At 42.5% G+C, this 27,198-nt stretch overlaps 1 protein-coding gene across 1 annotated transcript; it reads right to left on the reverse strand.

Moving 5' to 3' along the window:
* Positions 1-24,939: 24,939 nt before the first annotated feature.
* LOC120952643 (uncharacterized) lies at positions 24,940-26,831 on the reverse strand. Its single transcript, XM_040372078.2, has 2 exons — positions 26,620-26,831; positions 24,940-26,472 (listed from the first exon to the last, which is right to left on the reverse strand). Exons 1-2 carry the CDS (start codon positions 26,754-26,756, stop codon positions 25,446-25,448), a joined length of 1,164 nt encoding a protein of 387 aa, XP_040228012.2. The 5' UTR covers positions 26,757-26,831; the 3' UTR covers positions 24,940-25,445.
* Positions 26,832-27,198: the final 367 nt, after the last annotated feature.

The following is a 27,198-nucleotide window of genomic DNA, read 5'->3' on the forward strand; positions in this document are numbered from 1 at the left end:
GATTATTCTAGCCTCAAAGCTAGAATTAGATTCGAGTACCTGCTCGAAAATAGCAAAATATCGTGGTGTTTACATTTATCCCAAGGTGCATTAAAGAGATCTGGTGATGGAATCCAGAATCAAAGTGCATGTAGTTCAGGTGGTCTCATAGCATGTTTTTAAAACCAAATTTGAATATCATTTTTTGACAGGATGGGTGAAAACTTTTGTTCAAACAAGCTTTCTGGAGGCTTGACGAATACACAAAACACTCTTAAAATCTTCATTTAGAAGCAGAAGCGATAAAAATCAGCCTTCTAAATTCATACACCTTGCGATAAGCCCACCTGTACATTATACTCACTTAGACAGCTGCTTGAAAACTGCTATACAATGCAAACAGCTGACGGGCTGAAATTTTCTGCCTAAAAAGTTAAAACGGAAAGGGCCCCATTAATAGAATAGTTATGCTAGGTTCTGTATGAGTGTTTTCAGATACTGGTCTGATTTTGTGCATGCTAGTGCAGACGAAGAGTATTCTTATCGTTGAGTGAAGGCGATATACGAGGTTTAAAGATCTGTGCTGGATCCCTCAACCTCTGGAGTAATGTACAGGAATTTTAAAATTTCCGAGTTTAGGCGACCGCCACTGAACGTTTGTTAGAGCCTAAAAAATCTAGATTTGAATCTTTTTTCAATATATGGTATATCTTTTCTTTAATTATTGTTTTTTGCGATTGTTCAATCGAAGTCGACAATTATTTAAATCGTGTGGACGGTATAGAACAGGCGGGTTGAAGTATCAGCAAGTGGTAGACAATTGTGATTTCCAAATCGGACCTTGTATTAAGCATGTGGACAGTAGTTAATTGGATTGTGAAACCCTATATTAAGGAGGGTGAAACCCTTTATAATTAATGTTCCTGGTCAAAAATGTTATATTAGCAACGTTATATTAGCTGAGAAATTTGCCCCCAAATTGATAAAATGACGATGGCAAGTGAAGGCACAAAAGACTGATTTTCTCATTCAAATATCAAGAATTTTCCCAGGATAAATAGAAATACTACCACATCGGCAGATTTTGTTAGTAAAAAAATGAAAAAATAATAATGTTCATAAATAAATAAATGAAAATAAATAAATGAACTCGACAAAAAATATGCCTGAATAAATTATTTTCGCATACTATCAAAAGAGATAACGGCTCAGTAAAGAGCTGAGCAGCTGTCATTACAGTTGAGAAGTGTTAAAATGGCAAATTTGTATACAGCATAAAAAATTCGAAATGAATTACTCTAATTTATTTTCATTGAATTATTGGTTGTTTTCATGTTGATCCATCAAGTTTGGTTTTACTGGCGTTTCAATTATTTTCTTTCATTAGATGTAACTTAATTTTTCATAGTAAGTAAAGTGAAAAAAAAAATACTTCAAATCTGCCATACTATCCAATTCGATCCGTCCCGTTAGGGTTTTGATGTCGAGACGACAGGCTTGAATTGACTCTGGAATCGAAAGAATACCGAAAAGTTTTCATGAACAACAACAACAACCTACTTGACACATTTTTATGGAAACATTCAAATCACAATTTGAAGTGGTATAGATTAGTTGCAAAGTAGACCAGATTTCCTAAGCAATATTCAAGTCGACGTCGAACCATCTCGGTTGCAAGAATAGAATAAACCTGATTGGTTCTAGCTCTTAACGCTACAGAGAAATTAATTTTAATTTTAGTATATTCACATTATCAACTAGATTAATTTGCTTTATTTCATGGGATGGGTCTTTTAAGGCAAGATTTCAGTCCAAGTAAGTATAGTTTACCTGCTGCTTAGAATTCAGTTTGAGAGTATTTCAACTAACTTTTCTGCTTCTTCTTCTTTGGCACAACAACCGTTGTCGGTCAAGGACTGCCTGTAAACCACTAGTGGGCTTGGCTTTCAGTGACTTGTTTATTACCATTGCACGATAGTCAGTCCTACGTATGGGGGCACGGTCCATTCAGGCCTTGAACCCATGACAGGCACGTTGTTAAGTCGTACGAGCTGACGGCTGTACCACCACATCCGCCCTAAACTCTTAACTAACTTTTAAGAGTCTTAATATGACGTTATAATAATTATCATTATAAAAGCTATAATAATACTAAACGTTGCTTTGAAAAAAATGCTTGTAATACTAAGTGTCTTCATAAGACTTAAAACGGTCCCACGAAAATCAAAACGTTCTTTAAATAACTTTATTTTCTTCCCTCCAAACGTTTGAAGCGTTACTTTTCATGGCCTAGCGCAATCTCTCTTTCCAGATAGCTTGGCATTCAACAACTCTCGTTAAAAAGTTGTTCATTGCAGTTTGATCTACTGGGAGCGTTTATTCGGGCGCGGTTTAGAACGATCTTTCAAAAACCTTGGCCGGCTTGACACCATTTTTTGTTTAACGCCGTTCTGTCCAACCGAAGTCAGTGCAATGCCTTTAACCCTTAAAAACGTACAACTGCTAGTAAGAGCTACCGTTTTGGGCACGTTTAAAATCGGTCTTGCAAGCAACTCGGCCATTCTTTTTCTCTCGCTGCCACGCCGCACCTTTCCCCGGTCTGTAATTGGAACCGGAACGATCGTTGCGGTTAGGGTCACAGGCCCCATCTCCTTCCCCCGACCCAAGACGCTTGCAACACTTTTCGCAGTATTTGTTCCGTAGTCTTTTTTTCTTCTTCTTCTTCTTCTATGCATAGCATTCTATCATACACACGCACACACACACCGCCAATCCGGGCGTGTTACACAGCTCGTTTCGCTTAACGGCAGCGCAGTTAATTTGCACCATCGTTTAGGTGAAACGAAGCGGCAAAACATGATGCGAAATCTTGATTTGATTTCACCCTGTCCCTTCCGCGCCGCCTCTTCGCCTTACGAGACAGGCGGGTGTTGGTGTGTGTGTTCTTTTTTTGTGTTTTTTTTTGCTGTGCCCTATCAGTGCCTTTCCCCTTTATTTAACACAACCAGTGAAAACAGGTGGGGGGAGGGGAGAGTTGATCCCTTGAAAAAAAAAAGATCCCTTGTCTCGCACTCTAGCTCTATCTCTTTCCCCCACAATGAACCCCCGACAGAAGGAACTGCAACCCACTGCTAGACACAATACGGTCCGATTTGGTTCAACCGAGAGTGAAGGCATTTGGATTATCTGCCCCTTGCGCCACAGCACACTGCCTCCCCGAGTAATCGCTTAATGCACCGCAGCCGAGGTAGGGCGAGGGCGGAATGGTAGCCCGGCGGTCCATTTCCGAGTCCATTTCCGGGTCAATTTAGTCTGCGCAATGGGCGCTCCCCGGGGCGCTCCCGTTGACCGAAATGGCGATGGAATTGGTCGAGATTAGCTGTCGTTTCCCCTCTCCCTGCCTGCGATGTGCTGCCTGCGACGTGCGACCCACCAGCATCCAAATGTCATGATGATGGTTGAGAAGGAAGGGAGCGAGGTCCTACCCATCACAGTTAGCATGGGTTGGGTAGGGCAAATTTCGGAAGCAGACCTTTCCCGGTTCCCGGAAATCGCTCCAACGAGCAGCCAAATTTGTGTCGCCGTAGGAAAGCAGCAAACCGAAAATCAATAATCTTTGCAGGGCGGAGAGAGCGCAGAAACCGGCGAGAAGGCGAAAGTGAAGAAGCATTTTTTACCCCATTATTTTACTCCTTTTTCTTACGTTGCAGTCGCCACTCTTGTCCTGGCTCTTGTGACGGCACACCGAAATGGCACACAAACGATGTCGACTTCAAACCCTGCCCAGCTGATTAGCAGCCTCTAAAGCAGAGATGTCAAACTGGTGACCGGCGTAGTCTTTCGGTGTGGCCCGCAATCGCTTGAGCCAAAATTTATTAGTAGAAGGACATCTGCATCTACAGTACAATACATTTTTTTTAATAAAAAAACATAAGCTTAAAATTCCGGACAATTTGGGTAAAATGGTTTAAAAAGGAAAGAAAATTCGGTTATACCCTTTTCACTCAATATTTTTATTAGTAACAAACATTTGATGAATAATTCTTTAAAGCAGCGATCGGCGAAGTTTTCAGATAAAGGGTAAAATTCTGTAAATGATCGAGCGCCGCGAGCCAGTTAGTTTTGCATATAGATTATTTCTTTTCAAAAATATAAAAATAATAGTTGGTTAATAATATTAAGCAATATGATAGAAGATATTGTTGTTTTGATGTAACAAAATCACCAAGGCAAGATAAATGATTGAATATTCCTACTATTTAAACAAATTGTAATAGGAGAAGGGTGGTTGTAATTGTTACAGTAGTATGTAGTTGCTTCCGAAAGCGGACGCTGCCCAAGTAACATTTTAAGTTTTATCATAGTTCTAACAATGTTGTTATTATCATGGCATTAAGTATTCAATTCATAGGAGTTTTTCTTGTATGTCCTCATAATACCATAATAAAACTCTTTTAAGCCTGAAAGGGCCCATCTACAGAACTCTATTAAAACTATTCGTTGCAACCTTCTCTAGACTTAAAGATCTTGCACCTTGAAAATTTAATTAATTCTCCAAGTACATGTTACGACTGAGATAATCATACTTTAACAAGATTCAATGATCTTTAGAAAGTCTTTAAAACACATAAAAAATGAAATCATGGGATAAAAATCATAATCCGTTTCACTGTGAAATTGTTATTCTTGAAAGATTTCAGTGACAATAAAAATACAACCATAACATTATCTGCCTGTGAATCGTGAAAGTCAACAAATTAAATAGTCGTATTTTTATGTTAAGCAATATAACATTGCCGAAGGGCAAATTTAAATGCCAAGAAAGTTTTACTGTGAAATATTACATTGTACCTCGAATTTAGACGAATCGCCGACATAATAATACACTTAATAAATAAATAAATAACAATAAAAAAATTTATTAAAAAGAACTGCCGAGTGTTCTGCTATTTTCAAATAATAAAAAAAAACCTTTGACTGTAATCCCATATTGTAGCATAGCAGAAAGTAATATCATGTTTAAAAAAGTCATGTATTATTAAATATTTAAATTATAAGCATGAAATCAAATACTTGCATACACAGAAATTCAATATGGCATACACATTTATGTACCAATAAATGTCAATTTCATTAATAAAAATGGTATCCATTGCATTAAGACACTTATATTTTGATTTACGACTCTTTCACACACATTTTGATTTAACATGTATGGCAACAAACAATGTTTAGTCTTAAAACTCTTAGTTTACCTATTCATGTGCTCTGTTAAGCATAAATGACTGTACAGCACTGTACGCGATGACATGTAAAACATGTTAACCTGTTAGGCAGCACTGGCGCAAGATATTGTGTCTTAGGAAGCTTCATCGTGTCAAGTGTCAAACTTATAAACAAAAGCGTCTGTCGTTGTAGTGCTCCCGAAAGAATTGGAAATTCAGTGTTGCAATTAAACAAAATTGTCCTGTAAGTTGAATAGTTGACCGGTATGGACAGTCATTCATTCAGTCTTAAAGCATCAAATGCAGCTTCCATTGAAAGAGCAGAGTCAATGTTCTACACCACACATCGTCTATGTCGATCCAGCTTCAACTGTGCAGAACCTAGAATCAACACAGCTCGCGACCATCATCAATAACCAAATGCATATAATGGAAACCCAGGACAAAATAATGCAGGCTCAAGCGATGCTGCTCACATATTCCGAGTACGTCTTACAAAGTATCAAAGAAAACCCGATTGGTGCATGGCCACTGCCAAATAAAAAATATGACAACCTTTTGTCAAGTAAACCCATAAGCGACTTCATAGCCTTTTTTCTTATGTAGAAACCCACGGACCAGCTTTGAAGATCGTTGTACAGTAGTTCATCATTATTAATAGAGTTTTGAACGGGAGTTACACTTGGGCGATGAATTTCATCATTTACAGCTGGGAAAAACATTTGCTGTTGTCCCAATTGTAGAGATTGTGTGGATTCCCGAGGCGTTCGTTTGATGTTTGTTGTTCAACTGCATTTTGAAAAGGCTGATTTACTGCTCGTAATGTTTCCACTATTCTTATAGGATGTGTTTGCACAATTTCCAGATAGTTTTTAGCTACATTTCGCCTAAAACTTCCACTCGATTTTATTCTGCTCGATTTGTCAGACATGATAGCTACTTTTGTTGGTACAAAAATATGACAACTAGCAACTATTCTTCCAACATTCTTTTTATAATCCTGACGTGTCGGTATTAAGAGATTATAGTTTTAACGAGCGTAAAATTAGACAGGATGGTCTTATTGCTTTGAGTTTTAGATAGATCTTAAATCAACGGTTTTTAGAAGCTCTTTACAGCACATCTACAGTGCGATTAAAATCACCCAAAAAAACAACAATTTTGGTTTTAATAGGTGGTTTTGTAGGTGTTTTAAAATGTTTTAAAGATGCTCGCATTTCAAAAACTGCTTAGCTAGTAAAAATTGTGTATTACGACATTTAATTCTTAGGCCAATCATGATAAAACTTTGATAAGACATGTTTAAGCCTAAAAAGCGTAGGAAATGTTCCTTGGGTGGTCATAACATTATTTATTCGGACGAAAAATTGATTTCTCTGAAGGCATCTTTGAACGAGCAAAATGATCGTGTATAACGAGCATGTTTTAATACATTAGCATTTAACGCATTTAACTTCATGAATGATATTCATCTGCTGAGTTGGTTTCGGGAGCTATATTGGCAAAACGGGAAATTGCCATTGATTTTTATTATCAAATGCTAATAGAAGCCTTGCGCAAAAATAGCTTTTTTGAATAGCCCATTAGGTTTCAATTGTTAAAGAATGTGGTAAAAAAAAGCCTTATTTCATCAGCTGCCTGAATGGCGTTGTAAAATTCACTAAAAAGGACACTTACTCCCAAAATTATGAGTCCTCCCGAAAATGCGTGTAATTATTAGTTCGTCAATCCATATTACGATAGTGAAGGCTGAAAGAGTACGACGGTATGAGATGTCATGCTAAATGATTTTCAGTAATTTTTAAAGGAATAGTTGCTTCCCTTTTTTCAAAATCTGCCGTAACCAATGGCGGGCCAGATTTAATGACATTTTCTTTAACGCCGCTTTCAATAAATATCTCGCGTTTTCACTTCAAACTCGTACCCGTTAATGCTCGGAAGTATTTTGCTCATCTGTAGGTGGCTTTGGACTATTTTTTATAAGCAACGAATCAAGGTACTTGGTGACCAATAAGCAATTTCTATTTAAAAAAAAAGAAATACGAAACGCAAGCTCTAGTGAGCTTTTATGGCATATTGTTTTGTGAGAGTTTAAAGCCCTCTTTAGGCCGGTTTGGTGGTACAGTCGTCAACTTGTATGACTTAACAACATACCCGTCATGGCTTCAAGCCCCGAATAGACCGTGCTCTCATACGTAGGACTGACTATCCTGCTTTGGTAACAATAAGTCATAAAAAGTCAAGCTCACATCATTAGTGGGTACAGGCAGACCTTGAGCGACAACTAATGTTGTGCCATACAATAAGAAGAAACTCCTCTTTAGGTATGGTTGCAGCATTAGAACACTTCTGCAAAACGTTTCGAAATTGGCTGAAATCAGATGTCAGCCTCAACTCGTGTTACTTTTGATAGGAGTTTATAAACGATCTCTAGCTCTCCATGTGATTACTTAACTACAGGGCTCTCATTTTAGTCACCCTAAAGGCCGGGCTACATTGATCATTCTCGCTGATGTAATTTCGATTTTCACTAGCGCACCTGGCGGCGGCTGACCGAAGCATTTTTCAAAACAATTTTGAGCCGCTTCAGAAAATATGTCTAGACTGGACGAACCGCCGTGTCGTAATTAATTGGACAGCATCAATAGTAAGAATTCATAATTTCTAAAGACTGGGGCACATTGATCGTACTCGCTAGTGTAATTTAGATTTTCACTAGCGCATCTGGCGGCGGCTGGTAGAAGCTATTTTTGACCATCGAGGGAAGGGTCGTGCCGGATCTCAAAACTAAATATTATTTTCATCCTTTTTACGATGCGAAAATGGATTCAATGCGTGTAGAACAAGTGTATCTACCTTTTACAACACTTTTACTTTTCTCGTCCGATAGAAGTAAAAAACATGTAAAAATAACATATTTTCTGAAGCGACTCCAAATTGTTTGGTAAAATGCTTCGGTCAGCCGCCGCCAGATGCGCTAGTGAATATATAAATTACACTAGCGATTATGATCAATGTCCCCAGATCTTACAAGGCTTTCCAAGCCATTTTCATTTTAAACATTGTTTATTAACGCGTGCAAAATGTTATTCCACATCGAGCTGATATTTCATTTCCATCACAATATATTTTTTTTATTTTCTTCAGCATATTCAACACATGAAATCGAAATTATCCGTCAACGGACCATGAGATTTGGCTTCACACCCCGGCGAAAAAAGTCGAAACTCTGTTCCCAAACTTGGAAAACCCTGTAACGTTCGTCAATGATGATCAATACCAATGCTGAAAAATATTGATAGTTAAATTAACACCACTTTCAACATAAAATTTAGTATTCTGTAGGCAATAAACCAACCTACTTATCCATTGTCATTATGTTTAGTTGACAAATAAATATGCAAATTTTGAAAACATCAGAGGCATATAACCAATTAAAAATAATCTGCTACTGTTATTTTTTTACTTTATGTTAAATTAAAGCGTTACTCATTGTAACGCAACTACTATCGCAAAATGAAATGACAAGAATAATCTGATTTTTGTATCATATAATATCATTAAAAAAACTAGACTGCGACCCAGTGCACCTATTTTCAGCAGCATTTTGCCCCGCGGAGTCAGTTTGAGTTTGACATCGCTGCTCTAGAGCGAACCGTAATCCGCTTACGCGCTACGGCTGCTCGTAGCGTCTTCGAATCGATACCGCACGTGGATTCTTCTTTTTAATGAACCAAGCAAACCAAACAAACCAACCAACGCCTGTAAAAAGAAACAGGCAGGCGGAACGCAACGTCACGGCACCAGTCAGCCACCTCAGTGCGAACGTTCCGATGCTAAATGATGTTAAAAATAATTAAACTTCACTCTCAGCTCTCAGCACACTTGCCCCCGTCGCCGGCGATTCATCGTTGCCTTGGACAAGCTTCCCCTACCGCGCAAGGGCGAAAGGATGCTTGAAAGCGGAATGGTTTACACTTCCGCTTTCCGTGTTGCGCCTTTCGCCGGGCCCGAGTCCTGCCCGGAGGCACACGGTGCCACAAATAGTCGCGTTTGTTTTCTGTGAAGATGCTGCTTTCGCAACCCTCGGGGAAGGAGTCAAAACAGAGCTTTTGTCGCTAGCCAAGCACCGAACGATTGACCCAGTGGAAAGGCAAACGGTGCAAACGTGCGTTCGGTTTGTGCGTCGCGTGGGGTTTTAAAGCCTTTTGTGGAGTGAAAGCAGCGAACAAACATATTTTGCTGCTAATGTAAAATTGTGTGCGCTGTTTGGAGTTTTGATTGGGGAAATATGTTCAGTGGGAGCTTCTCCTTTTGCCTGAACTATTCACAGTAGCTCATCCACGCCTATGGAGACGCCCAGTACATCACGAAAACGCATGGAGACGCATGGTGCCTCACGACACGTACACACATTCGCCCGCAAATATCCCACCAGTCACAACCCGGTCAGAGGTCAGAGCACGGGACAGGTGCAAATTCCTTCCCGAAAGGGGTTCGATGTGCACGTCGGCATCCGGAGACATTCCAGGCGGACATTCTCCATCCATCCGCATCGCGCGGCCACGTGATGGTGCCAGCGTCACCAAACATTCCCACCGCCGGCGGGTGGCAACACATTCCGATCTGAGTGCTGCAGTCAAGCAAGCAGCATCGCCTCCAATATCGGTACCATTAACCCATTCCATCCACACTTCTTCAAGGCCGCAAATAATTCAACACATACAAACTCACAAACACATTACTGTGTAAGTAGCAGGGACAGTGCGTACGAATTAAAGCGGACGGAGCGGAAGCTCGTTGTAACCTTGCGACGACGAGCAAATAACCTTCAAAACCCGTCAGCACAGCGCAATAGCAGACAGCCGCTCGGTAATGATCGATAAAAACGAACGCACCGAACCCTTTTACTTTCATGTTACCATCTTTTTTATCACCCTTGTTTCAACTCGCTTCATCTGTTTTTTTTTTTTTTTTTTTTTACATGCACCACCGCCCATCCTGGCAGAGTTATAGAAACAATTTCCCGGCATTTGTTTCTCACCTCTGCCCCCCCACCAAACAGTGCTGCGCAAACCCTTTTTGCGTATTTATTTCCGGCCCAAACTTTATTCCACCGAACGACGCTCCATTCACGTTTGTTTCGGGAGATTATATGAAAAATAAAAGAACAAAGCCCTGCTATACCGTTGCCCCACACAAACAGCGATGGAGAAATGGAAGATGAGGAGGAGATGGTAACCGCTAGGTGCAAATTAAATGCCACCAGAGACAAAGGCAAAAGCCCGGCCCGGCAAACAGGCACGAACACTCGAGCATAAATATGTATGTATTAGATACAAGGTTTGGTCGGTGGTGGTGCAATTTTTTTTTTTTTGTGTTTTGTTGCTGAAGCCTTCAGAAATTTACATCGCAAAATGTAGGCATCGTAGACATCTTTACCCAAACTGGGAGCAAATAAATTACGAAACCAAACAGACCCGCCCTAATACTGGGATGCCACACGCTCATTAGAAATGCGGCGTCGATGGCTGGAAGGATTTTTGTAGGGGACCCGAGTGTGTGTTTCTTCTTTCTTTTTGCCTCTTTCATTGTTGTGTTGTTGCCTATTGAAGCCCACTGCCAAAGCAATCCAAACAATCGAAAACAGTACGTTTGCAATAGTTTGAAACGATGGCCGAAACGGAAATTGCATCTAATGTTTTTCCTCTGCTCATTGCCTCATCATCATGAGCTTGTTGTATCGCTTCATTCGCTTGCTAAGAGTTCCCTGTCAACCTTGCGCTAGCGCGCACCGAAATGATTGCAATTCAATTTCACCGAAATCAAAATGCAAATATGCAAGCGAAATGGAGGAAAATCGATCGAAAAACGGGTCTGAGATAACGGTTCGAAGCGTCAGGCGGAAGATTTTTCCCTTCATTCGCACTCTCTCTCTCTCTCTCTCTCTCTCTCTCTCTCTCTCTCTCTCTCTCTCTCTCTCCCTCTCTCTCTCTCTTTCTCGCTGAATCTATTTCTCGCTAGCGATCATTCTATCAGCATACATTACAAAACCCGTCCGATTGCGTTCTTTCTTTCCAGTGCTCTCGGAAAGCCAATCGGATGCGAGAATTTGTGCAGGGAAGCGAATTTGCATCGTCGCATGTGTTTTTTGCTCTTTTTTTTCCTTGTTGCATCAGCAGCTTCTTTTCTGCCCTTTATTCACACGGCCGAGGCGGGCAAATAAAATTCGGTACCATTTGCCTCGCCGCCTCCACGTTGATTTCATTAAGAGCGCAATTGTAATTCGATGATAACATGCACGAAATGAATGGCATTAAACGGCATTTTCCCCCTCCCGGGAAAGATGCTCGGTGGTCCATCTGGTTTCTGATCGATTGTACCATTGAATGGGTGAAATGAATTACCTGTGAGGGTGTGTGTGTGCTTGTGTGTGACATAGCACAAGTCAATCGAACATGACACAAAACATGACATGCCACTGTTGGCGGCAATTGCCACTGTCAACGATGGTCGGGCGATGGTGAGAATTAATTTCACATTGATTTTGGAATATTTTCTCGCACCCTCTCCATCTCCGCCACACGTTTAACTTTTACACTCTGCTCTAATATTGCTATTCGCTCTCACAAACACACACACACACACACACATTTCCCTTACCTTTTTAGTGCTTCAACGCACCTGCCTCAAAGCGCAAGTACTTTACGTGCAGCTCGAACGTTGATGACGTGGGTAAAAGTTAAAACCACCACCATCACTATGGCTTCCTGTGGTGTCTCCGCTTCCTATGCCTCTGATGCCCCCACTCTCTACATTCACACACACACACACACACACACACACACACACACACACACACACACACAAACACACCTGATGCCTGTGAGCATTAATTTTACGTCCCGTCGTACTCTCAGCCGGCTTGGAGCACCGGAAATCATCCCCAGCGGGGAAAAGGGAGCTAAACTGAAAAGCTCAAAATAATGACCATCACCACCACCCAAACGGGCAGCGGGCAGAACCAAAGCAGCGCTGGCGGCAAATGCAAGGGAACGAGAGGCAGAGCGGTTCAGGATGGGCGGGCGAGGCTGGGGATGCAAATTTTCATCTCATTCTCCTTCCACTTCAAAAAGTTCGTCCTGCCCTGACCCTCGCCAACCCCCCCCCCCCCTGGATGGAGGGTCAATTTGAGGACAGCGCTTCGAGCACCGATGGAAAGCCAACTGCTAATGCGTTTCATTTTCCAAGATGCGTCCCAATCTTCCGCTGTCTCTTTTTCCCCCCTCTGTCTCTCTCTCTCTCTCTCTCTTTCTCTCTTTTTCCCCATCAGCACTACATCGATAAGCAATGTGTCAAGTGGTCGTCTCTAATTGCTTCTGGGTTGATACATTTAATTATGCTAAAACACAGCAGTGCCCGATGGCAACAAATGGTGCTGCGGTCGGAGAGCAAATGAAAACCGAAAGAAGACGTAGCAGCCCAGAACACACCAAACGACACTGTCGACCAGGTGGCCCGGACCGGCATCAATTGTCGGTTGCGTGACGCTGACAGGAAAAGAATTATCCACCCATCAGCATCTCCTTCTCCTCGCTCCTCGGCTAATTATACGAGCTTGAAGGGGAATCATTTTCTCACTTTGAAGTGAATGAAATCCGGGATTTTGCCCTTTTTTGTGCTCGAGAAAGAAAGACCATATATATCATTGTGCCCGTAAGTTCGTTTCACTGCATTCACTTGTTAGCTCGTTTTGAAATCGTGACAAAAACATATAAAGAAATGCTGAGCGCAGGGCAGTTTTTAGTTTACGTACGACCAAACGACTGTAACTTGCATAATTTAATCTGTTTAAACATGTCTAAAGACTTTTGTGTGCTTAAATCAACATAGTTCTTACATGTCTCTTAGCAAGATCTCAGCTAAACAGTCTTTAAAGTTAAAAAAACCCGATGTAAAGTTGTTTATAAGATTATCTGTTAACACTAAAAATGGGGTTTTGGGTGGCTGGCTCCAAATCAACCTGTCCATTTATTATTAAGCACGTTTTAAGACATTTCATTTGCGACTAAGGCATCAAGATCAACGGATGTTATTGAATGCATATTAAGTCCAAGACTTAAAAAAGGGAGCTCGAAACATAACGTATAGGTTGTCCTTGAGATACGCTATTAACGGAAGTATCGAGTATGTTGAGTTTTATGTTATTTGAAACATTCAATGCAAATGATCTTTTTTAAAGCTTGTTGCTCTTAACAGGAAATGTATCAAATCAGTACAATTTATTCAAAAACCTGCCTTAATGAGAACACCATAAATATCTTCTCCCTCTTCTTCTTCTTTTACACAACAACCGTTGTCGGTCTAGGCCTGCCTGAGAACCCACCTGGGGTTTGGCTTTATTGTTTACCCATAGCAGATAGTTAGTCCTACGTATGAGGTGTATACGGGTTTTGAACCCAAGACGGGCATGCTGTTAGTCGCAAGCCCTGCACGTTGACGACTGTACCACCAGACCAGCCGATCACGAACTTCTCAATATGCGTATACGAGGTTCCGCGTATCGCGTATGAGGTAGCGTATTCTTAAAAGTTGTTTGTCTGCACAAGTGCTATGTGCTGTTTATAGCCGTCTTAGCCACATAGATTCCATTACAAATGCTCTGCACGCGTGATCAGGAACGTCCTTATGATCTAGAAGCCAATGGTATCCATTTTTATTGATATGGTTGTTGATTTGTCTCAGCAATGTTGATATTTGGACAAACAAATTCAAAGTTAAATAACAAATAGAAAAATTAGCAAGTTCCAATTTCCGCTTTTCCATTTCATGGTTATTACGACACTCTCTTGAAATAGCTTTTGGACAGGGGTGGCTTAAGCAGTACGAAAACTAATCGACCGCGTGGGGCCGAGAAAAGGAACCCACTTCCCACTCGCAAACAAATTTGCTTGTAAATCTTTCTCCTGTTTCAAATTCCTCTTACAAATTCTTGCTCAACACTGCAAAAAGGCCTATAATCGTGTGAGCGCTTAGAGCCTCCATTCGTGTTAATCCGCCACTGCTTTTGTTACAAACTGGGAGCGTTTGAAACAAATTCGAATTTCTCAAACAATCTAGTTCAAACTTTGAAGAAGCATATTATTGGGGCGCTTTAATATATCTCGAATTACTATGATGTATTGCAAAAGTGAACTTCATTATCATGGCTTCACTGCCATCCCTAGAACATGTCCACAGTAAAAGGTTGAAATGTTGATAGTTTATTTGCGCTTCACATCTTTAAGATCTAGAAATAGGGTTAACTAGTGATCTCAACAGAATTCTGCAGATAGACCCTTTCAGTCTTAAGTGAGATTTATTGAAGTCCTATTAGGTCATACAAAACATTCGAATTAAAATAAAAGATTGAATGAAATAATCGTAACAACATCATTCAAACTATGATAAGATTCAAAACGCTCCGAGGGATGTCATGTGTGTTGCATACCATTCGGGAGCCAGCCCATTTTCCGTCAACAGACCCCCGTGGTATGCAATCGGCAAAACAATCCCACCTTCATTATCAGCTCCGTTCGTTGCTGAATTGTTAAAATGTTCACACACGTACGAACTATTACGAGAAGATGGTTTTATGTGTCAGCCGCAAAAAGTAAGACCAACCGCCCCCCTTATGTGTAACATAAAACTCGCTCCGTATAAACCCTTTTTGTTTGCGTGATTGAGCGGTTCAGCCCCGTTTGCAAAATATAAACCTGAGTTTTGCCCCCTTTTCCACCGTCCTAGCAGGGACCGTTCGCACCCGTATGAAGCATATCTCATTATGGTGCCTGCGTAACGAAAAGTCACGACCACAGCCGTAACCGAAACGCACACCACACATCATCTCGGCGGTGCCGGCGGCGGGCGAAAGGCGAAAAAAAAAACATTCCGCTTCCAGCTTCGGTTCTGAATCGCACCCAAATGATCGTTCCTTCCTCCCTCCACTCCAACAGAACGTTCGAAGTTTTGTAAATATCGTTGCTTGTATGAGCTGACCTTCCGCACGCACCTGCACCGCATCGCACCCCGTATTCCGGTGTGTCTCACCGGCGGCCTATTCTTAGCTTTCCAGAATGCTGGATGCTGGGAAAGAATAAAATAATAATAATAATAATAAAAAACGAGCCCCTCTCCAACGGTACACAAGCTGGGGTATAATTCAATTTCAGGCCCTCTCGTACGCTGCGCACACACCCTCGTACCGCACACCGGCATGCAATCACATTTCTTTTATGTCGGATCGACGGCACAAGCGGGCCGCCACAACGCGTATAAAAATCATACGGAATGGGAATAAATGGTAAAAGCGCCCCGTGCGTAGGCGGGGCAGTCGCACACAATACGAGATGATGCGTGTACATTCACACAAAACGCACACACACACACATGTATGTGCGAGACGCACGGAAAATGATCGATTGCTTCTTCGGCGCAGCCAAAGAACGAGGCGGCTCTACACTGTGTACCGGGTTATTTTTAGCTGGAATGTTAAGAAACATATAGCCACGCTTCGCGATGCTTCGCTAGCGTCAAATCCAATTAGCTCTACCCATCGCCCGTCCTATTTATGGATAGATTTCTTGTTTAAAAAAAGCCATCTTTGCGCTGCACTATGCATACATTTAGGCGCTTCCGCTTGCCGATAACTTCATGCAAAGAAAATGACTGCTTCTACCTGTGTTTGTATGTTCTTTTTCTTCTTCGATTATCCCGCTGACTTCATTTCAATCTCTCTCTCCCCTCGAAACCATCATACGAAGCGTGCTCTTTGCTGCTTGATTCGTATTGGACGCCTTCAAAGCCCATTGAAAGCAGTGGGCGGGTGAACAGCAGTAGTTGCGGAGCGCTGACATGCAGTAAAGTTTTATTTTATCTTCCATCCAACAAGTGGCGAGTGGTTTGCTGCTGCATGAGCATGATTGTCTTTTTTTTTTGTTGTTCTTCTTCGGGTGTTTTTGTGCTGCGTGAGGAGATGGTGTAAAAGCGGGACAAATGCGTACACACATTCTACTCCCTCTCCCCCACCCCACCCCTGTACCCATGCGTATTTGGAACGGTCGGACCGGTTCGCTCCCTTCTTCTAGTTCGCTGCGAATGCGTACGCGCTTTATCTGATTGTGTTGCTTGATATAGGTGTATACAAATTGATTCTTCTCCTTCGTCCTGCTGCCACGTTTCTTGTCTCATAAATTATTCGCCCTTGCGCCGGGCTGTGGTAGTTACGAGGAGAAGCGAGAAGAAAAAAAAATAACGACAGAAGTAAAACCATTTGACACCGAAATAAAGCACGGACCTACCTGTTCCACTGTGCCGCTTTTGAAAGCTCAATCACACCGCAACGAAAACAAACATTCACACACACACACACACACACACACACACACACACACACACACACACACACACACACACACACACACATACCCACAAAGATGTCTCGCAACACTCGCTTTCGTTTCCCGCTGGAAAATCTCATCCCCTTCCGGGCAGGAGCAAGAAAATGAATTACACATAATTAATGGTAAAATATGATCATCATTAAAAATAATTATTTCCCCATTGAGGATTGACCTTCCTCAGCTTTCTCAGGCAGAGAATAGTATAGTTATATATATATATATATATATATATATATATATATATATATATATATATATATATATATATATATATATATATATATATATATATATATATATATATATATATATATATGTGTGTGTGTGTGTGTTTGTGTGTGTGTGTGTGTGCAATTGTATGATGCCGCAAGGCGCAGGGAGGAAAATGAGAAAATAAATAAAGCACAAAGCCTCAAACAGCCCCATCTTCGTTCTTCCAGAAACATCGGCAGGTGCGAAAGCGCCCGGATTTATGTACGGTTTTTGGGGCGTATATCGGTTTGCCGCAGGATAGAGACACACGAGCGTGCCCATTGTGCCCCGGTCCAGGCGCGTACCCAGTGAGGGCGGCGACTTCATGAATCATGTCGCTTTCTATAAATCTTTCCATCTCGCTGGTCTGGTCCCCGGCTGGCTCACCGCAGGAACGGCAGAACCAAACAATGCCTCATTCCCGGACTTTCAACGTGTGGGTTGTTTTATTTGTCTTTGCTGGCGGTGTGATAAACGCGCACGATGGCGGAGCAATACAGGTACATTTCTTCAGATTTGTTTTTCTTTCTTTATGTGTAGGAACGACTTTTTGTCCAATGTGACAGTTTGGTATCTGGTTAGGGATTTTGATTGGGCGTTTTCTTTTTTTTTTTTTTGTTAGCTTTCGCTACAAGTTAAACGACCCCACACTTACCGGTCAAGTGGAGTATTGTCATCGAACGTAACATTCAACGCAATGAAACCGCTTTGTGCTTTGTGAACCTTGGGATGAGAATCATCGATTTTTTTTTCATGAATATTTAATCGAATCAAGAATTGCATGATGATTTTCGATCTTATGCTTCATGACCGTCTCAAAATTTGATGATTGGAGACCTATAGGGTGAGTAGAAAAAACAGCAAACCGACTTCAGACTGCTCGTCTGAAAGATGTCTGATTTATTCCAGTGACATCTCATTATGTTGTTAATTAGCACACAAAAGTATTTTTGTGGAACTCTTCCAGGAAAAAAACTATTCGTGTTAGATTTCAAGCGTGATAGCGTAATTGCTTCATATTTGCTCTCGTAATTGCTCTCGTAATTGCTCTCGTTATGCTATTTGAAAGTTGGACTGGAACAATTAATCGGATATGCCGCCGTACAACACACGTCTCTTACTTTTAGGTCTGGAGACGCTTGAAAAAGACGTAAAGACTCACAACCTAGAATACTGTACGAAACGAGACATAGTACACAATATGGTGCAAATGTCTCCATAAGCACCATGACAAGATTTAACGATCATACATAATTATTTGACTGTTAACATTTAGAAACATATCAAGAAATTAGTACTAGTGTAAGATTGCGCCCCACACTAGACAGTTAAAACTCGTGACTCGAGTTTTCTATGGGAGCAAAAATCAGCACAGTTGCCATATTCACCGGAGAGCGCTAATTAGTGTCAAGCCAGAGCTACCCGCCATGGAATCTATGCTAGATTTGCTATCAAGGTGATATGAAGATATAGAAATAAATTCATGCTCCTAATTCTTTGCTATTAATTGAATTCCATATAATTTCTAGGGATACTGACCACGAAGCGCAATGCTCCGCTAGTGATGTTTACATTTTGGGTTTATCCGACGGCCTTATTCACTTTCCCTCTTTCCGTTAATATACAAATGCTTCCCTATTATTAGCTTATACAACACCCTTTGACCCAATGATTCGCATGACTAACCACGTAGATGGCGCTACTGTTAAGTGTGGAGTAGTTGCTTTATCGCCTCAAGATGGCGCTGCTGTTGTATTGTGGCTTAACTAAGGTGTAAATAAAATTGCCTATATTTTGGCGTATTTTAATCCTGAACAGTATTCATTAAACCTTCGCGGTGGACGGGTAAATAAACAATAAACAATATTAGCCTGGAAAACCACATGTGGCTATCGCATGTGGCTCGTAACCTGAACATATCGCAGTATGCCATTCTGCATTTATTGCAAAATGAGCCTGAACTAAAGCTACTGAAGTTCCAAAAACTTCAGAATCTTACCAATGCACACAAAGAAGTTAGACTCACTAGATCCAAAGAGTTGCTTCCAGCAGTTTGTGAACAATCAAATGATCGTGTTTGCCTTGCCAGAGTGGCCTGCTAAAACCTTGCAACTTCGGTTGGCCATCAGTACTTAATAGCCGTAATGGAGTATATATACAAACAAATTAATTTGTGTATTTCTCGGAGGTGTACCAGTAAAAAATATAATTAATAAATTAATAAAAAATTAATTTTCCATTAAGACCAACTAAAAGTTTTACAAAAGTATGCATTAATATGTTCTACTCATTAAATTGGTAGAGCGTTTGTATCCGTAGATGTAGTTTTTATCACATTTACCTTAATGTGTAATCTATTCTAGCTTACCCTGAATTACTCACGCCTCGACACGGCTGTTTATTAGAGGAATGGTGGAGATCGAATAGCGATTGTACAGTTTTTTACGAATGTTTTTGTACCTCTTGTTTGAAGGGAAGAACACTATCAATGGTGTATAAATCTGCATTCCTTGTGAAGCGGTTTGTATCAGTTATCACGCGTAACATTTTGTTAAGCATTACAAATCATGCATGTCTACAGAGGTAAATTTTCGCGGGCGGGAGTTTTCGCAATACGGCCTTTTTGAACTGTTCCTCTTGAATAAAAAAAGGTGATTTTTCGCATATGTGATCCATACTGGGGCTGCTTGTGTTGCAACTGGTAGGATTATCTGTTTATAAACTGCCAACTTATTAGGAAGATATCAAGATAGCGTTGCATTCTGCTCTTCAATTCGATCATGTTCCTACCTTTGACTGCAATCGCAGGGTCATCTACGCACAGAAACAGTATGCCATCGCAGAAAAGGAGAGAAATATTCGTTTTGTAAAAGATGTACAGTAATATGCCCTCCACACGTACCGGGGTCGTGTACCGTACCATCGGTGTGACCAGATTTTTTCGGCAGTTTTCGGTAGGAGCGTCAAAATTTTATTGGTATTTTTTGGTAGGAGTTTCAATTTGCATTACCAGCACGTCCAATTTTATCGCATCTCTTGAAGTACAGACACGAGCCTTAGTTGTCAGTTAGTTATGACTTTTCAGTCAGTATTATGAGAAAATCTGTGATTTTCGGTAGGATAAATGAAAAATCGGTAGTTTTAGGGTGGTCATCTGTGAATCGGTAGGTATATCCAAAATCGGTAATGATACAGATAAATCGGTATTTCTGGTCACTCTGCGTACCGTTCTGTCAAACTCTCCAAAAATGAGGGAAAGGTATAAAAAGGAACGGTATGGTACGCCGAAACGTGTAGAGGCCCAATACGGTAACGGTTTCCTTGTGGTTCATCCGCAAGAACAGGATTTGGATCAGACAAGGCAGAGTGCAAGGCCACTCTGAATGATCTCTATTTAAAGTAGCTACTAATAATTTTAAACTAGATAAACTGGAAGACCAAATTCAACCAGCTTGTGTAAAAGTCCACCATATCAAACGCTGTCGAATGCCTTTTCAACAACCAACAGTAGTGATGGTGTAGGCCGCCATAACCACCGAAGGTCGCTCTCCACTCATATTTATCGTGTGTGGGGTCAAAATAAAAGAGCAAATCTATTGCGAAAATATTTTGGCGGGGAGCTCTAAAGCCCTGAGCACCTCAGAAACAATTCAGCCGCAGACCTTGACCTTCAGCCGCAGACTTCGGTGCAATGCATCTTCGTGCACAAGAGTAAACCAGCACCCAAACCCCGTTGTCAGTAAGAGCGTCGTTCTGTCCGTCTTGGAGGACATCGACGTTCAACATTGGGTGTTCAAACCTCAAAAAAATAATTAAAAAATAAAAATGTTTAGTGTTACGATTACAGACGAAATTTTAAGGCTATCCGGAATTTGAATCAAAACGTCCGTAATTTGAAATATGAGCTTCAAACTGTCCGGAATATGAATCAAAATATCGTTGCATTTTCATGATTTTTTGGAATGATTTCAGTAAAATGATTGTAAATCTTTTTTTTCTGAAATTCAGAAGGTTCACTTCAATTAGGTGAGTTATGCAAAGGTATGGCCGACTTAATTTTTATTTTAAGCAAATATGCCTTAAGTGTCCGTAATTCGAAGCAATTCGGTATCTCGATTTTGGATCAAGAGTCTGTAAACATTCATTAATCTTCAATGGCACCAATTATTAAAATTTGAAGATTCTTATCTCTAAAGGTATGGCCGACTTAATTTTTATTTTAAGCAAATATGCCTTAAGTGTCCGTAATTCGAAGCAATTCGGTATCTCGATTTTGGATCAAGAGTCTGTAAACATTCATTAATCTTCAATGGCACCAATTATTAAAATTTGAAGATTCTTATCTCTGATAATCTGATCTGATCTGAGATCTGATCTCTAAAAGCTTTTCTCAAAAATCTCTTCGTTTCTTAAAAACGTTAAAAATAGTTCTTAACCCCTTAACCATAATGACCAGCAATTTAAATTAATTCGAACTCTGCTTCAACGAACTCACGAACCAGATGCACGCAACAACAAGCAGCACCGACAATCACACTTGTGATTTTCCACCGTTCAATTGGTGCGAGCGCTGCCCCCCATACCCTCCTATTGTCACCGGCTGGCGTTGCATTTGTTTCGCTTATTTCCCCGTTTTTATTTCCCATTTTTATTTTCCGCACAATAAGCGTTCCTCTTGCACAATACACCATCGGAGCACGCACACACATACACACGCATGCTCCCGGCACGAGGTGGAACGTAAACGTAGAGCATAAACTGCCAGCACACGGTCCCGCCACTGCGCCCAGGATAGGATGGAGGGCTTAGAAATTAAACTCGAAATTGAAAAGAAACGTTCCCACGGCCAGTAGTCGACGGTGAAAAGGTGAAGGAGTGTGTAGGGAACACTTCCACCAAACCCACCCCTTCCTCCCCCCCCCCTCTCTCCTCCCACACGAGCCACGGGCCAATCTGAGCGCAAAAAAGAAGCAAACGAAGAAAAAAGTACGCCCGAAGGACAGTAAAACATTCGCCCGATGGCACTCACGGGCCATCATATAAAAGCGCACACACACATACAAAGCAGAAAGGACACAGATTGTAACACGGTAACGTTAAAGATAAAGTAATATCAGACCGACCCTGCTGTCACACTGTTCTCCACTTTCCCACTCAAACCGTGTGCTCCGGTGCGTGTGTGTGTGTGTTTTTTTTTTTCATTTTTTTATATTTTTCTCCCTTCCCCGAGACCGACCGGGTCCGGGGAAATACAAATTCGCAAATACTGGCGGCCACAATGCCGCGCAAAAGTGCGAACCACCATTACGCGGTGACAAAACCGAACCTTTCCTTTCGCTTCGTTTCCGCCGGCCTGTCCGTCCGTTCATTAAGGGACACATTAATTTCCTCGAGCTGTCACAGCGCTGGGCGCGCCGCTGTTGAGCTACCGCTGTGTTCGCGCCAAGTATCGCGCGTTGTGTAACGTGTTAGTCAATTTATACCATTGTGTGTGTGTGTGTGTGTGTGCTGGACTGGCTTTTTATTTTTATTTTTGGAGAAAATGTGTATACGGTATACAGCGGAAAAAATACCCATTAATGCATTTAGAGTCGTCGTAATTTGGCGCAAGAAAGCAATGTATAACACACGAAAGTGTTCTTCTTTTTTCCAAATGGATTTTTCGTCGAGACAGCTTATTCTTCTTCTAATTTTTTAACTTCTTTCATTTTTTTGTACAAAGATTCATAAGAAGACGGTTAAACAACCACTTACTTTATCACGAAGCGAAACGCGCTCGAGCGCTGGTAATGAAACGAAATTTGAACGTCCGATGTGAGGTGCACCAGTCCGAGATTCATTGCACAAAACCGCGCGGCCACTCTCGACACACAAGTGCAAAAATCCAATTAAAGCAACCACGACCTGATTCGCATCATGTCTAGAGAAACCAACAGCAATAATAACACTCTTGTGCGACACCACTCGGTTTCCACCCTAAGGCACCCCAAGCCTTCTCCTGAGCCATTTTTTTTTCTAACACGAAAAAAAAAACAAAAAACAAAAAAAGGGACCCTTCGCCCAGATGTGCTTGCAGATGTGTAAAACAAAACCAAATAAAAAAAAATACGTGGAAAAATAAAGTACACAGGGTTGAGAGCAAATTGTAGGAATTATCGTTTGTGATCTCGCTTTCTTCGTTATTGCTCGCTCCTTTTTGCGTTCCGTTGAAAGCACGGCTTCATCAAGACAGGCGCAAGCGAGCGGGAGAGTAAAACAAAACAAAACGAACACGACCTCAACATTCGTTTCATTGCAGCGTGGAGCGTCGCCGCGATGAAACGCGATAATGAAATAGCAATGTAACCCAATCTACTAGCACGACCTTCTACTCACACAAACTCTACCCCTTTTCTTTTACAATGGTCGCGCAAAAACGTCTCCGAAGGTGGGAAGGGAAAACTCTCGAGCAAAGTCAATGGGCTGAACCTTCGGGTTCGAATGATTGAGTGGGGATGAGTCGACCCGATTCCCGACCATTTCTTTGTTTCGCTGAGACACGGCGCACGGCGAATGCTAAGCAGACTTTTCCCCCCCTTTGGTCGATTGTCTCTATCGGTTCGTTTCTTCCTTGAAATTACGCACTTTGCACGCCAAAGTTTGCATGTGGTAAATCGATTGAACAAAAAAAAAGGCCGGAAAAGTGAAAGAAAATTCCCAGACACGCCCGGCACGGAAAGTTGGGCCATGGGAACTGGGCAAACATCGTAAAGCGTATATTTACATTCCAATGTTTCATCTCGAACTTTCAGCCAGTTTTGCAAGCTGTTGTCTAATTTTTCACTCGTTCGTTTGAAAACCCCCACACCGACCGTCGTCCTTTTCCGCCAGCGCACCGAGGTTAAGAGCCAAGTATTTTGTCATGTTTTCTACGGCTCCGCTCCTATCCCTTGCCGCTCAGAGAACAGCAGCACTTGAACGGTACGACAATGCGTACCGTTAAGCGGGGCCAAATGGGGCATGTGGGGCGAAATGGGCACCTTCTATTTAATTTCACTTCAAAGATATATTCCAATGCTGGAAATGTGTTCTATGGACACCATATAAGTTTCATAACCCTTTTATAACAAATTACCAAGAAAAATGCAAAATAAGATTTAGTATCATATTGAGATAATTTTTACCACTTCGAAAATTAAAGCTTAAACCAGTGTCACAGGGTTGCGTGGAAGTTTTACAAGGTACAGTGGCCGGCAAACTAAAGTGCCCACAAGGTGTTTTATTTGATTAAAGGTGTTTTATTTGATACGAGCTGATTTTTTTTATTTACTGATTGTGTGTGTTGGCATGTAGGCCTGTAGTAACATGTTTTTTAGTTTTCAAGCCCCATCTTTTTAAGAAATAACTCAAAGTGTTTATTCATGATGCTAATATAGGTATCAGCCATCGTAATACTTTCGATTCACGATACATATATTTTAAGAAATGATATTTCTATACAATTTGTCCCAAGAAAGCTAAGCAATTGAATGCGTATTTTTACTAATATAACAAAAATTACAAAAATGTTTCACGTGGGGCAAAATGGGCAGTTACGCTTGGGGCAAAATAGGCAGATGCTTTCGACAAATGTTTAGCAATAGATAAATGGTGGAGGCATGTAATAGTGTAAGAATAATTTGTGTTTTGTGGCATATTCAAAGGAATACGCAGTAAACTGCTTAACATGCCCATTTTTCCCCGCTTTTGCCCTGCCAATCGTCGCAAACGTTCAGCGCGAGCCGTGGCACTCGACACGATTCGGGCGAAACTTTCTACCGAAAAATGCCAGGAAACTCGATACCGAAGAATACCAGGAGATGGCGGAGCCTGAGATGCAGAAAGGGAAAAAACACATACAGACACTCACATTTTAACAATAGGCAGCAATAATGGTGGAAAGCGGAGGGGGGAGTTGAGTGAACAGATAACAGATCAACCACGTTTGTTTCTTTTTTTTTCGGTCTCACTTGCGTGCGTGGGTGAACCAACCGGGCCCATCAATAGAAATAAACAACCGCACGTTTTGTTTGCTTTGAGGTTATCTTTATCCATATAGAGCGAGTGCTGGTTGTTGTAACCATTTACAGGAAACGATATCGCGGCTGATGGAGTTTGGGGTTGAATAGCGACCGCTACGACGAACCCGGGCCGCGGGTCAGACACACACTGGTTCTGGAGGAAAGCGTGCGCTGGCGCTGGAAGATGGAGACGACCCGCGGTAGTGACGACCGCCCCTTTTGCCACCTCAAGAGAAATGGGAAAATGAAAGGAAAACAAAAAAGAGGCGCACCGCTTGCCGGGGAAAGAAATTTTCTGCCGGCCGCTACAAGCATTAGGTGATAATGTTTGGTAAGAATAATTTAAACACAAAAAAACAGGATTACATACACAATATGAACAGGCTCTGGATGAGCTCTTGGCAGGCAAACGAAAAACCTGCACAACCGTTTCGATCATCACATTAGCTTCAAATGGCAGAGGCACGTGCCGGCTTACGGCACGACACACCCTGCCTGGCACAGATACGTTAGCAGCAGCAGTCCGGCAAAACCCCCGTACAATGCTCCCAGACGGTTCGATAGCGCCGTGGACCACCCGTGGTCCCCGTGGCGCGCCACAAATACCTACTGCAGTTGTGATTGTCCTTCTTGATCCGATCGCGCACCTCCGGCTCGATGAACTTCTCGTGCTTGGAGCCCTTCTCGCCGGCCAGACCGGGCCGCACCAGGAACTCCTGATCGGCGGCGACGGCAGCGACCGCCGCCTGCTGTGCCGCCCGGGCCGCCCGGTTGCACTCGTACGACGATATCTCGTCCTCAAACTCCGACACCACGAACACCCACTTCGGTATCTCGAACCGGATCAGCCCGAGCAGGTCGCGCACGTAGTCGAACTCGTCCACGAACGTTTGGTACAGCTTGTTGCCGAACCGGCAGGACAGCTTCATCTCCAGCCGCCACTCCTGCTGCTGCTCGATCGTGGGCGTGGCGGAGGGCGTACCGGACGACTGGGCGGAACCGGCGGTCATCGCCGGCGCACCACCGACCACCATGCTGCTCATTGCCTTGCCCGGTCCGTTCGGGACGGCGGTTGGGCCGAGCGGGACCCCGTTGGCGGGAGTGGCACCACCGCCCGCTCCGGGCACTGGGGCAGCCTGCGGACCGGCACCACCGCTGCCCGCGCTCGCCGGCTTCGTACTGATGAACGAATCGTACAGCCGACCCAGTATCATGAGCCGCGTGTGCCGGCACGACTCCCGCACCAGGTTCTGCTTGGTGAGCTTGAGGGCGGCGGTCACGTACTCGCGCACCTGCGTCTTCTGCTTCTGGATCACGTGGTAGCGGGTCGGGTTTTCGAGCCGCGTCTCCACCTGCAGCACCTTCTTCGGCAGCTCGATGTCGATGTTTTCGAGCGGCAGCCGGACGGACAGGACGGGCGGCCCGGGCGAGGTAACCATCGACCGCGGGCCCGTCTCGCTGTTTTTGATCTGCTCGCGAAACAGCTGCTGCTTGAGCTGCGTCCGGGAGGAGATGTTCAGCTGGGGGAAGCTCGTTCTTTTGTTAAGATTGGTTCGAGAAAGGGAGTTTAAATAGTGAATAGATCGTAAGAGCAGTACGCACGGGTACGGGTACGGAGCAACAGGGAATCGGTTAGAGCGGTTGCAACCGCACGCGTCGGTTAGCGAACAGTGGCACACTTACTGATCAAACGCGGACACGGTGGAGGAGCGCAGGTCGCGCACAATGTTGACGTCGCGCGATTTGTCCAGCAGCGAAAAGGCGTCCTCCTCGTACCGGCTGCAGTCGACATCGACCAGTATGCGCTCGAAATTATCCATCGTGGGGCGGGAGAGGGGAGAGAGGGGCTCGCAGCTCGCAACCTAATACTGCTTCGTACCGGAACAGCAGGCACTTTCAACAACGGTGAACACTTTCAAACGCACACGCTCTCCCTAGTTCGTATCGGCCACCGCGAATAACATTTCAGGTGGAGGGAAGGAGCAGGGAGCTTTTCGAAACCTTTGCGGGTGTGTGAAAAAGAACGGAAGGAAAGAAGAATTTAACTTTTGGACGGTTTTTCTTTTACATTTGGGGTTAGACAATTCTCGGAAACAGATGGAAAAAGTAACAAGCTTTGCTCTTTGAGTATTTGGTAACAGGATCATATTGTTAAAGACATTGCATTGCTTCTAACGTATTCTCTATGCTTCCATTGGTTTTATACCGATCAAAATAAAATTCTAGTCAAAATAACATAAAAAAACTAAAGCCTGATCAGCG

This window comes from Anopheles coluzzii, chromosome X (assembly GCF_943734685.1).
Source record: "Anopheles coluzzii chromosome X, AcolN3, whole genome shotgun sequence".
Lineage (NCBI taxonomy): Eukaryota > Metazoa > Arthropoda > Insecta > Diptera > Culicidae > Anopheles > Anopheles coluzzii.

What these genes read in the sequence shown, in the direction of transcription:
- LOC120952643 (XM_040372078.2), bottom strand. Translation starts at nt 26,756, where the DNA reads ATGGATAATTTCGAGCGCATACTGGTCGATGTCGACTGCAGCCGGTAC. An exon ending in ACCGTGTCCGCGTTTGATCA is followed by an intron (nt 26,473 to 26,619) that starts GTAAGTGTGCCA and finishes TCTTAACAAAAG; the next exon opens with AACGAGCTTCCCCCAGCTGA.